The 16,162-nt window shown below is 34.4% G+C and overlaps 1 protein-coding gene and 3 pseudogenes across 1 annotated transcript; 2 read left to right on the top strand and 2 right to left on the bottom strand.

The window, feature by feature from the left end:
- Window positions 1-6: 6 nt before the first annotated feature.
- Window positions 7-1,303, bottom strand: LOC145558117 (auxin-responsive protein SAUR64 pseudogene; annotated as a pseudogene).
- An 820-nt stretch (window positions 1,304-2,123) lies between these two features.
- Window positions 2,124-5,303, top strand: LOC145558116 (uncharacterized). Its single transcript, XM_081619253.1, has 2 exons — window positions 2,124-2,496; window positions 4,591-5,303. Exons 1-2 carry the CDS (start codon window positions 2,124-2,126, stop codon window positions 5,136-5,138), a joined length of 921 nt encoding a protein of 306 aa, XP_081475379.1. The 3' UTR covers window positions 5,139-5,303.
- An 8,011-nt stretch (window positions 5,304-13,314) lies between these two features.
- Window positions 13,315-13,912, bottom strand: LOC145558115 (auxin-responsive protein SAUR66 pseudogene; annotated as a pseudogene).
- Window positions 13,913-14,711: 799 nt separating this feature from the next.
- Window positions 14,712-15,833, top strand: LOC145558114 (auxin-responsive protein SAUR66 pseudogene; annotated as a pseudogene).
- The last annotated feature ends 329 nt before the right edge of the window (window positions 15,834-16,162 follow it).

Here is a 16,162-nt window from a genome sequence, read left to right as displayed (position 1 = left end):
AGTTATTCAATCATTTATACCAAACAATTTTGCCTTTATATGAATGTTCTCCCCTTGTCTTAAATCTAATTCTTGGCACAATACAAACTGCAAAATGATCATAGAAATACAGTACATGCTTCTTACAGATTTTTTAAATCTATGTTGAAAGGTTTAAGAATCATACTTCCTATATCATAGCTTATCATTTCCAAATGCTTTTGTTTCAAGTTGAACATATTAACCCAACAAAAAACTAGGCAACCATAAATGATGCTATATTTATCAGGCATACATATATGGTTCCTTTCTAACAATTTCTTGGTATAACATAGGTGAATACTCACCCTCCGAGTCCCATATAATTTTGCACACTAATCTTTCGCGTTTGTCCAAAACTACTTTCGTACACAACAATTATTAATTTTATTTCAATGTACAATTTGATTTTCCTAGGCACCAGAGATGTCATTGCAGTAGTGATTTTAAACATATCAGATAAAAAACATTTTAAGAAAAAATTGTTGCTTAATCAACTAAAAGCCTGTGATTTTGCCAAGATACCCTAAAGTCTTTGAGAGTTGATAATTATTCCTTGGACATAGATTGGTCATAGTCCGGTTAACTAAATGGCAAAGCCGCGTGCTGTATCTAACTGACAACATTAAATCTCAGCTTGTAATACAGGAACTAAGGGTAATACCGGGAACTGAGATACCCCTTAATCATTATACTAAGTCCAGGCAAGGCCTAAAGGCAAAATCCTCTGTTCCAGGAACCGTAAATTACTTGCAGTATATACCAGGAAGCATGAAAATATTAAGAAGGGTTCACTGCTAAAATAACAAGGCCAAATGATTGGAACTTTCATAGAAATTTCATTAACTATCTCAGTAAAATTGTACAACTATATGTTATCTACAAAAAGATTGAGGAGAAGTTTCTAGAAACTACAGATAACTAATTGTTGATTAGTCTGATCTTGGTGGTCATTTGACAATGAAGAGTATCTACAAGTGGCTAAGGACATGATTAGTGCCTGCTCCAACTCCTCAGCAACGTGTCTTTGGATCATAGAGATCGCGTACTCCATGAAATTTGAATCACAAGGCAACGTAATTGGCCCTGAACTTGTTACTCCAAACTCTTCCTCTGCCATTTTTAAGAGCTCTATGAACATCTCACTCTTAAGATAATTCAAAGGAATCATAAACCGTTTATTTTCACTTGTATAAACAACAAAGTGACCCTTCTCAGCCACTGCTCTTGACCAAGAAATTCTCCTTCTTCCGGCAGCTGCTAATCTTTGCCATTTCCTTGCCATTTTGATAAGCTTCTTAGTACTAATCATTTTGAAGGCTATAAGATCAGTAAAGAATTTTTCGAAGATGAGAAAGTAGATTGGAATGTTATAATGATGAATGATTTTGCTATGCTTGGATGAGAATGAAGACTTTGGAGAATGATCAAGTTTTATAGCTCCAAGCTAAAGACATATCACTTCGACGTGGGACTACCTTGTTTAAAATCATTGAAAGCAAGCTCATGTGGTTATTCATGTGGCTTTGTCTGATTTACTTTTCTTTTTGACAGATTACAGATCATACAGGCCTAATATGTTGCTCATAGATACAAGCCTCTTCGCAACCATTTGATTGAATATCGTGTAAACTTCCTGCTAATGAACCGCCAAGTACTCACCAGCTAATTAAATGCAGATGTTTCTGTTTCCTCATCCATCAAAGAACAGAACAATAACACAGATTAGATATTAGTGGAGCAAAATAAATAACCATTACACACTTGTAAAGTTGTAAAACGATAATCTATTTGAATGGCTAACAACAGGTGTATATTAATTATAAAAAAACATCTTTGGACTACATGTTTTGTGATCATTCATAGTAACATAAACTTAATTAATCGCGTGGCTTTGCTTCCAAATGATGTGAACAAGGCTGTCACTGATGAAGTGATTTGTCTTTTCATTGAAGCTATAAAACTTGCCTATTCTCTCAGCAATTTTCAACCAACTCAATTGCTAAATTCCTCATACACACCTGTTTCCTCATCTTCGAAAAAAACTCTTCTTGCACTCTACAAAGTTAAACCTCAAAATGATTAGTACAAAGAAACTCCTCAAGATGGCAAAAAAGTGGCAAAAGATTGCAGCTGCAAGCAGGAAGAGGATATCCTGGCCGCGTCCAGTGGCTGATAAGGGCCACTTTGTCGTCTACTCAACAGATGGAAGACGATTTACCATTCCTTTAGCTTATCTCAAGAACGAACTTTTCATAGAGCTTCTTAGAATAGCCGAGGAAGAATTTGGAGTTACAAGTTCAGGGCCAATTACTCTGCCTTGTGATTCGAAATTCATGGAGTACGCGATCTCTATGATTCAGAGATGTGTAACTGAAGATTTAGAAAAGGCGCTGATCATGTCATTAACTAGCTGCAGATACTCATCATTGTCACAAGATCAACATCAAGAACAAACAAATTCAAAATTGTTGATTTGTAGTTTTTAGAATATAAATTTTTTTACCCTTTTGTATAGATGATACCTTGATTATATAATTTTACTTAGAAAATTAATGAGATCAAACATTCAAATCAAACAAATTTGCCATTATATGATTGTGCCTTTCTCTTAAATTTTAATTCAAATCAAATAAACTGCATTATGATCACAGATATACAGCTTACACCCATTTTTCTTTTCCTTATTAAAAATTTCTTGCAAAGAGTAAAACATATTCACACATCATAACCAATTGTTGGACTAAATGTTTCTAACTATAGTGAAGAGTTCGAGTAACATACGTATATATATTCGGTCTAGTGATAGGGTTGATGGAAAATTTTTACATTGTATATTTGCCTTTTACATTATTGAAAGAGCCTATGATTAAATTATCAATCACTAGCCATATGCTTTTGTTTCATATTGAACATATTAACCCTACATATAACTAGGCAACTATAAATTATGTTTATTGTATCTGGCCATACAAATATGGTTCCTTTCGGCCAGCTATAACATAGGTGAATACTCATACTCCTTTTTCCATTTTGTATCTGTACTTAACTTTCGCGTTTGTCCCAAATTACTTTCACAGTCAGATGTTTTTACTTTTTTGCAGTAGCAAATGCAAACATATCAGCTAAAACAAAGTTTAAGATAGCTGTTATTTACTTTATTTTACAGTAAAATGTTTGTTATTTAGCTTAAAAGCCAGTGATTTTGCCAAGATACCCTTGACTCTTTGAGAGTAGATAGTTTTGCCTTCTCTAGGACATCTATTGTTCATTGCTTGCTGAACCAACTGTCAAAGCCGCGTGCTCTAACTACTTGCAACATCAGATCTAAGTCAATAGGTTTGTAATACATCTTATAAGGTAAATTCCTCTGTTCAAGGAACTGTAAATTACCTGCAGTTTATAACATGTAGCATGAAAAGATAGAGAAGAGTGCACTGTTAAAATGAAGGCCATCTGATTCAAATTTCCGCTAGATTTTCATTAACTTTCTCAGTAAGATTGTACAACTATACACTTTCTACAAAAAGTTCTAGGAAAATTTTCTAGAAACTACAGATATATAATTGTTGATTATTTTGATCTTGTTGGTCATTTGACAATGATGAATATCTACAAGTGGCTAAGGACGTGATTAGTGCCTGCTTCAAGTCCTCAGCGACATGTCTTTGGATCATGGAGATCGCGTACTCCATGAAATTTGAATCGCAAGGCAGTGTAATTGGCCCTGAACTTGTTACTCCAAATTCTTCCTCTGCCATTTTTAACAGCTCTATGAACATCTCACTCTTAAGATAATTCAAAGGAATCATGAACCGTTTATTGTCATTTGTATAAACAACAAAGTGACCCTTCTCAGCCACTGCTCTTGACCAAGAAATTCTCCTTCTTCCGGCAGCTGCTAATCTTTGCCATTTTCTTGCCATTTTGATAAGCTTCTTAGTACTAATCATTTTGTAGGTTATAAGATCAGGAGAGAATTTTTCGAAGATGAGAAAGTAGATATGAATGTAATGATGAATGATGATATAGCAATGTTTGGATGAGAAGGCTTTGGAGGATGATCAAGTTTTATAGCTCCAAGCTAAAGACATATCACTTCGTCGTGGGACTGTCTTGCTTTCATTCATCGAAAACAAGTTCATGTGGTTGTTCATGTGGCCTTGTCTGATTTAATTTCCATCTGGCAACCATTTTGACAAATCCCAGATCATACAGGCCTACTATGTTGCTCATAGATACCAGCCTCTTCGCAACCAATTGATTGATTATTGTGAAATCATATCCTGCTAACATAACGCCAAGTACTCACCAGCTAATTAAATGCAGATGTTTTAGTTTCCACATCCATCAAAGAACAAAACAATTAAACAGATTAGATATTAGGTGTGGAAAAATCAGAACCATCACACACTTGTAATACAGTAATCTAATTGAGTGGGTGAAAATAGGCTTATATTAATTGTTAAAAAACATCTTTGGACTACATGTTTTGGGATCATTCAAAGCAACATAAAGTTAATCGCGTGGTTATGCTTCCTAATAATGTAAACAAGTAAAGCACCAATGAAGTGATATGTCTTCAGGTTGAAGCTATAAAACTTGACCACTTCCTCTACTCTTTCCATCCAAGTCAAACTTTAAAATTCTCATCAAATTCAAACAACTTATCAACTTTGCGAAATTCTCTTCTTTCACTCTTAAAACACAACAACATGATCAGCACAAAGAAACTTATCAAGATGGCACGAAAGTGGCAAAAGATAGCAGCTGCCAGCAGGAAGAGGATCTCTTGGTCACATCCTGTGGCGAATGAGGGTCACTTTGTTGTCTACACAGAAGATGGAAGACGATACATGATTCCTTTGGCATATTTGAAGAGCGAAATATTCATAGAGCTCCTTAAAATAGCCGAGGAAGAATTTGGAGTTACAAGTTCAGGGCCAATTACATTGCCTTGCGATTCACATTTTATGGATTATGTGATCTCTATGATCCAAAGATGTGTAGCAGATGACTTGAAGAAGGCGTTGATCATGTCCTTAACTAGCTGCAGATACTCATCATTGTCACATGAACATCAAGTACGAAATCCACAAATGTTTTTATGTAGTTTCTAGGAAAAAAAAAGTAGTTTTGTTACTCCTTTTTTGTACAAAATACATACAGTAGAAATTTTTAAGTGGGACTAGAATGTTAATAAAATTTCAGAAAGAAGATAATCAGAAAATTTTAGTCTCTCCATTGTGCAAGTGTTTTTTTACTTACTGTTTCTTATATTGTTGTTTGATATGCATGAATTGCGAATAAACAAATGGAATAATTAACATACAATATTTGGGATTCTCATATACCATCGCCCCCTAAATAATACGTCATACTTCTATTTTGAACCATCTCAAAATGGTAGATTCCTATCTATCTCATTAGACGACTGTAAATTACGACTTTCAAAGAAAAGTTACATACGTATTGTAGAGATGTAAACATGTTAACAGTGATGGATAGATGTGGTAAATTAACTTAATTCATGAACCACCCAAAGGAGTGGTGAGCAAATTTAACAGTGACAGAACATTTGGATTTTCCTAACTTGAAATTAAAGTAGCTATATAAATTAAAGTAACTTTCACCTGTTTGTGCTAGGCTTGAATTAATGAAATCGGTGCAAGTTGTAAACAGGTAATTTGGTCGTTTAAAGGCAAATTGGATGGTTCCACCTACTACCCAATTGGACTCTCGGAGGGTATTAGGGACCATGGTAAACATTTCGGCAATTTTTATTTCAGGGCAAAAAAAAATCAAAAAATTTCAAAATTGAAGGCTAATATCAACGCTTTTTAAGAAATTTTGGAGATTTCGGGCCCGGTGTAGAAAAGTATTAATATGTTAGAGGATACATCTCGGGGTCATATAATGCCGTTTGGAACCATATATGATCATTATATGTTGACATAAATGTTCGTAGTTGGCTATAGAGATAATGAAATCCGTGCAATTTGTAAACCGGTAATTAAATTGGCCGTTTAAAGGCAAATTGAATGGTTCTACCAACCCAATTGGACTCCAGAAGGGTATTAGGGACCATGAAAACCATTTCGGCAATTTTTATTTCCGGGCAGAAAAAATTCAAAAAAATCCAAAATTGAAGACTAATATCCACGCTTTTTGAGAAATTTTGGAGGTTTCGGGACCCGGTGTCGAAAAGTCTTGAAATTTTAGAGATACATCTCGAGGTCATATAATGCTGTTTGGAACCATATATGATCATTATTTGTTGTCATAAATGTTCGTGGTAGACTTGAATTATTGAAATCGGTGCAAGTTGTAAACCGGTAAATTGGTTGTTTAAAGGCAAATTGGACGGTTCCACCCACCCAATGGGACTCCCGAACGTTATTAGGGACCATGGTAAACATTTCGGAAATTTTTATTTCCGGGCGAAAAAAAAGTCAAAAATTCCAAAATTAAAGACTAATATCCACGGTTTTTGAGAAATTTTGGAGGATTCGAGGCCCGGTGTCGAAAAGTCTTGAAATTCTAGGGTATACATGTTGGGTTCAATTAATGCCGTTTGGAAACATATATGATCATAATTTGTTGTTATAAATGTTCGTGGTAGGCTTGAGTTAATAAAATCGGTGCAAGTTATAAACCGGTAAATAGGCCGTTTAAAGATAAATTGGATGATTCCACCCACCCAATTAGACTCGTGAAGGATATTAGGGACCATGGTAAACATTTCGGTAATTATTATTTTCGGGCGAAAAAAGTCTAAAAATTACAATATTAAAGTTTAATATCTACACTTTTTGAGAAATTTTGTAGATTTCGGAGCTCGGTATTGAAAAGCCTTGAGATTCTAGGTAATACATCTCGGGGTCATATAATGTCCTTTGGAATCATATATGATCACTATTTGTTGTCATAAATGTTCATGGTAAGCTTGAGTTAATGAAATCGGTGCAAGTTGTAAACCGGTAAATTGGTCGTTTAAAGGCAAATTGGATGGTTCCACCCAGCCAATTGGGATCTCGGAGAGTATTGGGGACCATGGTAAACATTTCGGCAATTTTTATTTCCGGGCGAAAAAAAATTCATAAAATTCCAAAATTGAAGGCTAATATCCAAGCTTTTTGAGAAATTTTGGAGGTTTCAGGGCCTCGTGTCAAAAAGTCTTGAAATTATATGGGATACATCTCGGGGTCATATAATGCCGTTTGGAATCATATATGATCATTATTTGTTGTCATAAATGTTCATGCTAGGCTTGAATTTATGAAATCGGTGCAATTTGTAAACCGGTAATTTGGTCGTTAAAAGGCAAATTGGATGGTTCCACCTACCCAATTGGACTCCCGGAGGGTATTAAGGACCATGGTAAACATTTCGGCAATTTTTATTTCAAGGCGAAAAAAATCAAAAAATTTCAAAATTGAAGGCTAATATCCACGCTTTTTAAGAAATTTTGGAGGTTTCGGGGCCCGTTGTAGAAAAGTATTAATATTTTAGGGGATACATCTCGAGGTCATATAATGTCGTTTGGAACCATATATGATCATTATATGTTGACATAAATGTTTGTTGTAGGCTAGAGTTAATGAAATCCGTGCAATTTGTAAACCGGTAATTAAATTGGCCGTTTAAAGCCAAATTGAATGGTTCTACCTACCCAATTGGACTCCCGAAGGGTATTAGGGACCATGAAAAGCATTTCGACAATTTTTATTTCCGCTCGAAAAAAGTAAAAAAAAAAATCCAAAATTGAAGACAAACATCCACACTTTTTGAGAAATTTTGGAGGTTTCGGGATCCGGTGTCGAAAAGTCTTGAAATTTTAGGGGATACATCTCGGGGTCATATAATGCTGTTTGGAACCTTATATGATCATTATTTGTTGTCATAAATGTTCGTGGTAGGCTTGAATTATTGAAATCGGTGTAAGTTGTAAACCGGTAAATTAGTTGTTTAAATGCAAATTGGATGGTTCCACCCACCCAATGGGACTCCCGGACGGTATTAGGAACCATGGTAAACATTTTGGCAATTTTTATTTTCGGGCGACAAAAAGTCAAAAATTCCAAAATTGAATACTAATATCCACGTTTTTTGAGAAATTTTGGAGGATTCGGGGCCCGGTGTCAAAAAGTCTTGAAATTCTACGGGATACATCTCGGGGTCATTTAATGCCATTTGGAATCACATATGATCATTATTTGTTGTTATAAATGTTCGTGGTATGCTTGAGTTAATAAAATCAGTGCAAGTTATAAACCAATAAATAGGCGATTTAAAGACAAATTGGATGGTTCCACCCACCAATTGGACTCCTGAAGGGTATTAGGGATCATGGTAAACATTTCGGCAATTATTATCTACACTTTTTGAGAAATTTTGTAGATTTCGGGGAAAAGCCTTGAGATTCTAGGGAATACATCTCGGGGTCATATAATGTCATTTGGAACCATATATGATGACTATTTGTTGTCGTTATAAATGTTCGTGGTAAGCTTGAGTTAATGAAATCGGTGCAAGTTGTAAACCGGTAAATTGGTCGTTTAAAGGTAAATTGGATGGTTCCACCCAGCCAATTGGACTCTCGGAGAGTATTGGGGACCATGGTAAACATTTCGGCAATTTTTATTTCCGGGCGAAAAAAAAAATTTATAAAATTCCAAAATTGAAGGCTAATATCCAAACTTTTTGAAAAATTTTGGAGGTTTCAGGGCCCCGTGTCGAAAAGTCTTGAAATTCTATGGGATACATCTCGGGGTCATATAATGCCGTTTGGAACCATATATGATCATTATTTGTTGTCATAAATGTTCGTGATAGGCTTGAATTTATGAAATCGGTGCAAGTTGTAAACCGGTAATTTGGTCGTTAAAAGGCAAATTGGATGGTTCCACCTACCCAATTGGACTCCCGGAGGGTATTAGAGATCATGGTAAACATTTCGGCAATTTTTATTTCAGGGCGAAAAAAAATCAAAAAATTTCAAAATTGAAGGCTAATATCTACGCTTTTTAAGAAATTTTGGAGGTTTCGGGGCCCGGTGTTGTAATCCCCCGTATTTTTAAATATTTTATAAATGAAATTTTATTTTATTTATAATATTTATTTGTACTTTTCCGGAATTTAATTACAAAAGTTTCAAATTATTAATATTGGTCAAAAATCATTTTAGCACAAACTATTTTATGAACCTATGTTCTACAATTCATGATCATACAAACAAAGCCTAGTCCATTTCATTTACCTAATTAGCCCAATAATTTTATGAGGCCCAATCTTCTTACTTACCCTACAACATTCTCTCCTATAAATACACCATTAATCCCCAAAAATTTCCCACACCAAAAGGTTAGTCTTATTTTCTCTCTCCTTTGTTTTATTAATTTGTATAATTATAATTATTGATTTATGGATTTTGATTTTATTGTTTGAAAGTAATTTAATTAGTATCAAGTTGTATTTTGATGACTAAACTTTATAATTTCAGATTTTATAAGTATCATAATTTTCAGATTTTGTAAATTTTATAACCTAGGGTTTTTAATTATTGAAAATCATGATTTTAGAGTTTTTATGAACAATTGATTTAGGGCTTTTATAGTAATGATGTTTTGAAATTTTGGTGATTATAACTAATGATTAGTTTAAATTAATTCCAGATTATTTTGAACATGTAAATTCGTGTTTTAGTTTTTAGATTTTCGTTCGTTAATATTAATCCCGTTTTAATCCCGATCAGATTCTGAACTCATCCGATTTTGATGAAAAAATAGTGTTTTCCATGTGGAAACAACGTTTTAAGAAAGACTCACTACCTTTGGTAGTGAGAACCACCCTCTCGTGGCCAAATTCAGCCTCTAAATATGATTTTCGGGCAGTTTTTGATTTTAACGAAGTTTTTTTTTACTTAAGATATTATCCTTGAGTTTGATTAATAAAATTAATTATGTTTAAAGTTAATTAAACATAAATATATGTTTTTATTGAAGTTTTAAGTGTTGGAAATAATTTCTAAGTACTACTTTTAATGTTTTATAAAGAGGGTTTAATCACCCATTAAAAAGGGAGATTTTTAGGGGTTTTTATATAATTTTCAGATTTTTATTAGACTTTGAACTTGCTGTAATTTCATGTATAAGAGTGTATTTTAAGGTTTTTATGAAGAAAATTTAAAGAACTATATATAAGCCTTTAATTTTAACTAAAGGGAAGGTTTTAAAGTGTTGTTTGATTTGGATTTTGAAGGTTTTAAAGTAAGTTAGTATTGCTGTAAATTTGATTGATTGGGTATTGATTGAGATGTTATTATTTGGCTTAGGAGAGGAGTTTATTGAATGTGATTTCTAGTTAGTAAAGTGGCATACCAATTCGTTTGCTCAAGGTACGTACAAGTTACGAAACTTTCTTTTAGGTGCATGTTTAAGGACGACAGATCGAGAACTTAGTATCATGTATAGGGATGACTGAGTTAAATTGTTTGGTTATACATTGTGAATTTCGTATAACGTGCACTATTTTATATTGCAAGTATTATTTGTGCTCTAATTATGCAAGGTGCGCTTAGAGGCAAAGGTATATTATTGGTGTAATGATTAATTTATTACTCATTCATGATTATGCAAGCAGGATGAGTAAAGGAAGAATTTAAGTCTTCTAAGACGAGGTTAAGGTTTTGGGGTGCCTTATGCACTCAAGGTGTTTATACACCGAGGTTGTAAAGGAATAAATAATAAATGTTGCTTGCCACTAATAAATCAAGAATTGAAATTGAAAAGTTGTTTTACTTGATTGAATTGATATTGGATTGATTGTATTGTTATCCATATGAGTCATCACCAAGTCTAAACCTGTAAATCACGTAAAGTGCAAGATGGATGAGCAATAAAACTCTGGATTGGTGCACTTCTGGAGTAATGACAATCAGGGGTTGGGGTACATGGGGTATTAGCCGTGTACTTTTCTCGAGGCCGTCTGATCTACGAGTCTCTTATTTCAAATATTTTTCAAAACTAGGAGTTAGGTGAGATCTCATACTAACTACGGTCACGAAGTCGCGCCCGTGGTCGTTGGATGTTTATTGATGTTTCCGAAAGGAGGCATGGGGTTTTTCTTTTATTGATGTTCCAAATGGAGCATGGGTTGGACAACCTTGTCTATTGCGTAATCCAATGAATAAAAATAATGATTTACCTATTATTAATTAATGGAGTCTTAGTAATATAAATAGTTGAGTCGTGTGTTGAGTCTATAATTTAATGATGCATGATGATTGATTATTAGTAGCATGTTATGGATTTCTTAATTTATTTTGCAGCTTGTATGTACTCAGCTTTGCTGATTGCGTGCTTTGTGTGTCTTTCTTTGGTCATGGCCTTCGCCTTTCAATGACCCTGTGACGATCCAATTTTTACACTTGTAATATTGGGGAGCAGAATTACCACAGGTTCTTACACATGTAGCATTCATCAGGGTTGTGGGATCTTGAGTAGAGAGTTGATTGTTTGCATTTTATTTCTTTTGCAAGTTTGAATTTATTTTAATTCGATTTTATTTGACACTAATTCTTTTGGGTTTGAATTTATTCGAACACTGGAATTAATCACTTACTACTTTTATTGGGTTTTGAATAAGGGCCTTAATGGTTCCAAGTTGTATGACTTAATTTGGTTTCATTCGTTGGTTTTGAAACTTATTTATAACTGATTTAGTTTTTCCGCTGCTATTTTCTGATAAAGCCTTAACGTTTGAACACGTGGCGGTAGCACGCCAGTAATTCTCTTGAATGTTGTTCAGGGTCCTCACAAGTTTAAAGAGAGAATTATTGGGGTGTTACAGGTGTAGAAAAGTATTCATATTTTAGGGGATACATCTCGAGGTCATATAATGCCGTTTGGAACCATATATGATCATTATATGTTGGCATAAATGTTCGTTGTAGGCTAGAGTTAATGAAATCCGTGCAATTTGTAAACCGGTAATTAAATTGGCCGTTTAAAGCCAAATTGAATGGTTCCACCTACCCAATTGGACTCCCGAAGGGTATTAGGGACCATGAAAACCATTTCGGCAATTTTTATTTCCGTTCGAAAAAAGTAAAAAAATTCCAAAATTGAAGACTAATATCCACGCTTTTTGAGAAGTTTTGGAGGTTTCAGGACTCGGTGTTAAAAAGTCTTGAAATTTTAGGGGATACATCTCGGGGTCATATAATGCTGTTTGGAACCATATATGATCATTATTTGTTGTCATAAATGTTCGTGCTAGGCTTGAATTAATGAAATCGGTGCAAGTTGTAAACCGGTAATTTGGTTGTTTAAAGGCAAATTGGATGGTTCCACCTACCCAATTGGACTTCCGGAGGGTATTAGGGACCATGGTAAACATTTTGACAATTTTTATTTTTGGGCAAAAAAAAATCAAAAAATTTCAAAAGTGAAGGCTAATATCCACGCTTTTAAAATTTTTTTTGAGGTTTCGGGGCCCGGTGTAGAAAAATATTAATATTTTAGGGGATACATCTCGGCGTCATATAATGTCGTTTGGAACTATATATGATCATTATATGTTGACATAAATGTTCGTTGTAGGATAGAGTTAATGAAATTCGTGTAATTTGTAAACCGGTAATTAAATTGGCCGTTTAAAGGCAAATTGAATGGTTCTACCTACTCAATTGGACTCCCGAAGGGTATTAGGGACCATGAAAACCATTTCGGCAATTTTTATTTCCGCTCGAAAAAAGTCAAAAAATTCAAAAATTTAAGGCTAATATCCACGCTTTTTGAGAAAATTTTGAGGTTTCGGGACCCGGGTTCGAAAAGTCTTGAAATTTTAGGGGATACATCTCGTGGTCATATAGTGCTGTTTGGAATCATATATGATCATTATTTGCTGTCATAAATGTTCGTGGTAGGCTTTAATTATTGAAATCGGTGTAAGTTGTAAACCGGTAAATTAGTTGTTTAAATGCAAATTGGATGGTTCCACCCACCCAATGGGACTCCCGGACGGTATTAGGAACCATGGTAAACATTTCGGCAATTTTTATTTCCGGGCGACAAAAAGTCAAAAATTTCAAAATTGAATACAAATATACCCTTGACTCTTATTAGCTTAGAAGCCAGTGATTTTGTTATTTAACTTAAAAGCCAGTGATTTTGCCAAGATACCCTTGACTCTTTGAGAGTAGATAGTTTTGCCTTCTCTAGGACATCTATTGTTCATTGCTTGCTGAACCAACTGTCAAAGCCGCCTGCTCTAACTAAATTGCAACATCAGATCTCAGTCAATAGGTTTGTAATACATCTTATAAGGTAAATTCCTCTGTTCAAGAAACTGTAAATTACCTGCAGTTTATACCATGCAGCATGATAAGATAGAGAAGAGTGCACTGCTAAAATAAAAGCCATCTGATTCAAATTTCTGCTAGATTTTCATTAACTTTCTCAGTAAGATTGTACAACTATACATTTTCTACAAAAAGTTCTAGGGAAATTTTCTAGAAACTACAGATATATAATTGTTGATTATTTTGATCTTGTTGGTCATTTGACAATGATGAGTATCTACAAGTGGCTAAGGACATGATTAGTGCCTGCTTCAAGTCCTCAGCGACATGTCTTTGGATCATGGAGATCGCGTACTCCATGAAATTTGAATCGCAAGGCAGTGTAATTGGCCCTGAACTTGTTACTCCAAATTCTTCCTCTGCCATTTTTAAGAGCTCTATGAACATCTCACTCTTAAGATAATTCAAAGGAATCATGAACCGTTTATTGTCATTTGTATAAACAACAAAGTGACCCTTCTCAGCCACTGCTCTTGACCAAGAAATTCTTTTTCTTCCGGCAGCTGCTAATCTTTGCCATTTTCTTGCCATTTTGATAAGCTTCTTAGTACTAATCATTTTTTTTTCGAGGGATATAAGATCAGGAGAGAATTTTTTGAAGATGAGAAAGTAGATAGAATTGTAATGATGAATGATTTAGCAATGTTTGGATGAGAAGACTTTGGAGAATGATCAAGTTTTATAGCTCCAAGCTAAAGACATATCACTTCGTCGTGGGACTGCCTTGCTTTCATTCATCGAAAGCAAGTTCATGTGGTTGTTCATGTGGCCTTGTCTGATATACTTTCCATCTGGCAACCATTTTGACAAATCCCAGATCATACAGGCCTACTATGTTGCTCAAACCAGCCTCTTCGCAACCAATTGATCAATTATTGTGAAATCATATCCTGTACTCACCAGCTAATTAAATGCAGATGTTTTAGTTTCCACATCCATCATAGAACAAAACAATTAAACAGATTAGATATTAGGCGTGGAAAAATCAGAACCATCACACACTTGTAATACAGTAATCTAATTGAGTGGGTGATAATAGGCTTATATTAATTATTAAAAAACATCTTTGGACTACATGTTTGGGGATCATCCAAAGCAACATAAAGTTAATCGCGTGGTTATGCTTCCTAATAATGTAAACAAGTAAAGCACCAATGAAGTGATATGTCTTCAGGTTGAAGCTATAAAAGTTGACCACTTCCTCTACTCTTTCCATCCAAGTCAAACTTTAAAATTCTCATCAAATTCAACTAACTTATCAACTTTGCGAAATTCTCTTCTTTCACTCTTAAAACACAACAACATGATCAGCACAAAGAAACTTATCAAGATGGCACGAAAGTGGCAAAAGATAGCAGCTGCCAGCAGGAAGAAGATCTCTTGGTCACATCCTGTGGCAAATGAGGGTCACTTTGCTGTCTACACAGCAGATGGAAGACGATACATGATTCCTTTGGCATATTTGAAGAGTGAAATTTTCATAGAGCTCCTTAAAATAGCCGAGGAAGAATTTGGAGTTACAAGTTCAGGGCCAATTACATTGCCTTGTGATTCACATTTTATGGATTATGTGATTTCTATGATCAAAAGATGTGTAGCAGATGACTTGAAGAAGGCGTTGATCATGTCCTTAACTAGCTGCAGATACTCATCATTGTCACATGAACATCAAGAACGAAATCCACAAATGTTTTTATGTAGTTTCTAGGAAAAAAGAAGAAGTTTTGTTACTCCTTTTTTGTACAAAATACATACAGTAGAATTTTTAAGTAGGACTAGAATGTTAATAAAATTTCAGAAAGAAGATAATCAGAAAATTTTAGTCTCCGTTGTGCAAGTGTTTTTTTACTGACTGTTTCTTATATTGTTGTTTGATATGCATGAATTGCGAATAAACAAATGGAATAATTAACATACAATATTTGGGATTCTAATATACCATCGGCCCTTAAATAATATGTCATATTTCTATTTTGAACCATCTCAAAATGGTAGATTCCTATCTATCTCATTAGACGGATGTAAATTACGACTTTCAAAGAAAAGTTACATAAGTATTGTAGAGATGTAAACATGTTAACAGTGATGGATAGATGTGATAAATTAACTTAATTCATGAACCACCCAAAGGAATGGTGAGCAAATTTAACAGTGACAGAACATTTGGATTTTCCTAACTTGAAATTAAAGTAGCTATATAATTTAAAGTAACTTTCACCTGTCATCACATGCTTATGCTTCATATTGAACCCTACTCACAACATAACAACCATAAATTAAAGGTGTATGTCTATATCAGTTTGATCTGCATTGGTCCTTCAGAATCTCATTGCAGCTGGAATTGCTGAAAGATGTTTATGACTCGACCTTTCGAAGAGATGATCAACTTGACTTCAACTTTCAACTATTGAAAAACAAGCTTATTAGTCCTACTAAGAAGCAACTTGCATAAATTATCAGGTGACATATTTGGCCTACATTATCTGAGACCTGAAATCTGTCAAAACGTTTGCAATATTGAACAGTAAATCAGACAAACCCACCTGAATATCCTGTTAATAAGTATATCCACATGAACTTGCCTCCAAAGAATGAATACAAGGCAGTCCCACCATGACGCGATATGCCTTTAGCTTGGAGCTATAAAACTCGATCATTCTTCAAAGCCTTTCTCAACCCATCACACCTAACTTCAATTCCTCTTTACATTCCAAAGCCTTTCTCAGCAGCTTAAACAAACTTTCTTCTACTTTTTCTTTCTGAAAAGGGAAAACCAACAAA

The sequence above is a fragment of the Chenopodium album genome, chromosome 9 (genome assembly GCF_948465745.1).
Source record: "Chenopodium album chromosome 9, dcCheAlbu1.1, whole genome shotgun sequence".
Classification (NCBI taxonomy): domain Eukaryota; kingdom Viridiplantae; phylum Streptophyta; class Magnoliopsida; order Caryophyllales; family Amaranthaceae; genus Chenopodium; species Chenopodium album.
Note: the sequence above shows the minus strand (reverse complement) of the source record. Positions and strands in the feature narration are given on the sequence as shown.

Coding starts and splice junctions, on each gene's coding strand:
- LOC145558116 (XM_081619253.1), top strand. CDS start 2,124: ATGGCAAAAAAGTGGCAAAAGATTGCAGCTGCAAGCAGGAAGAGGATA. Junction 2,497..4,590: donor AAATTCAAAATTGTTGATTT/GTAGTTTTTAGA, acceptor GCACCAATGAAG/TGATATGTCTTCAGGTTGAA.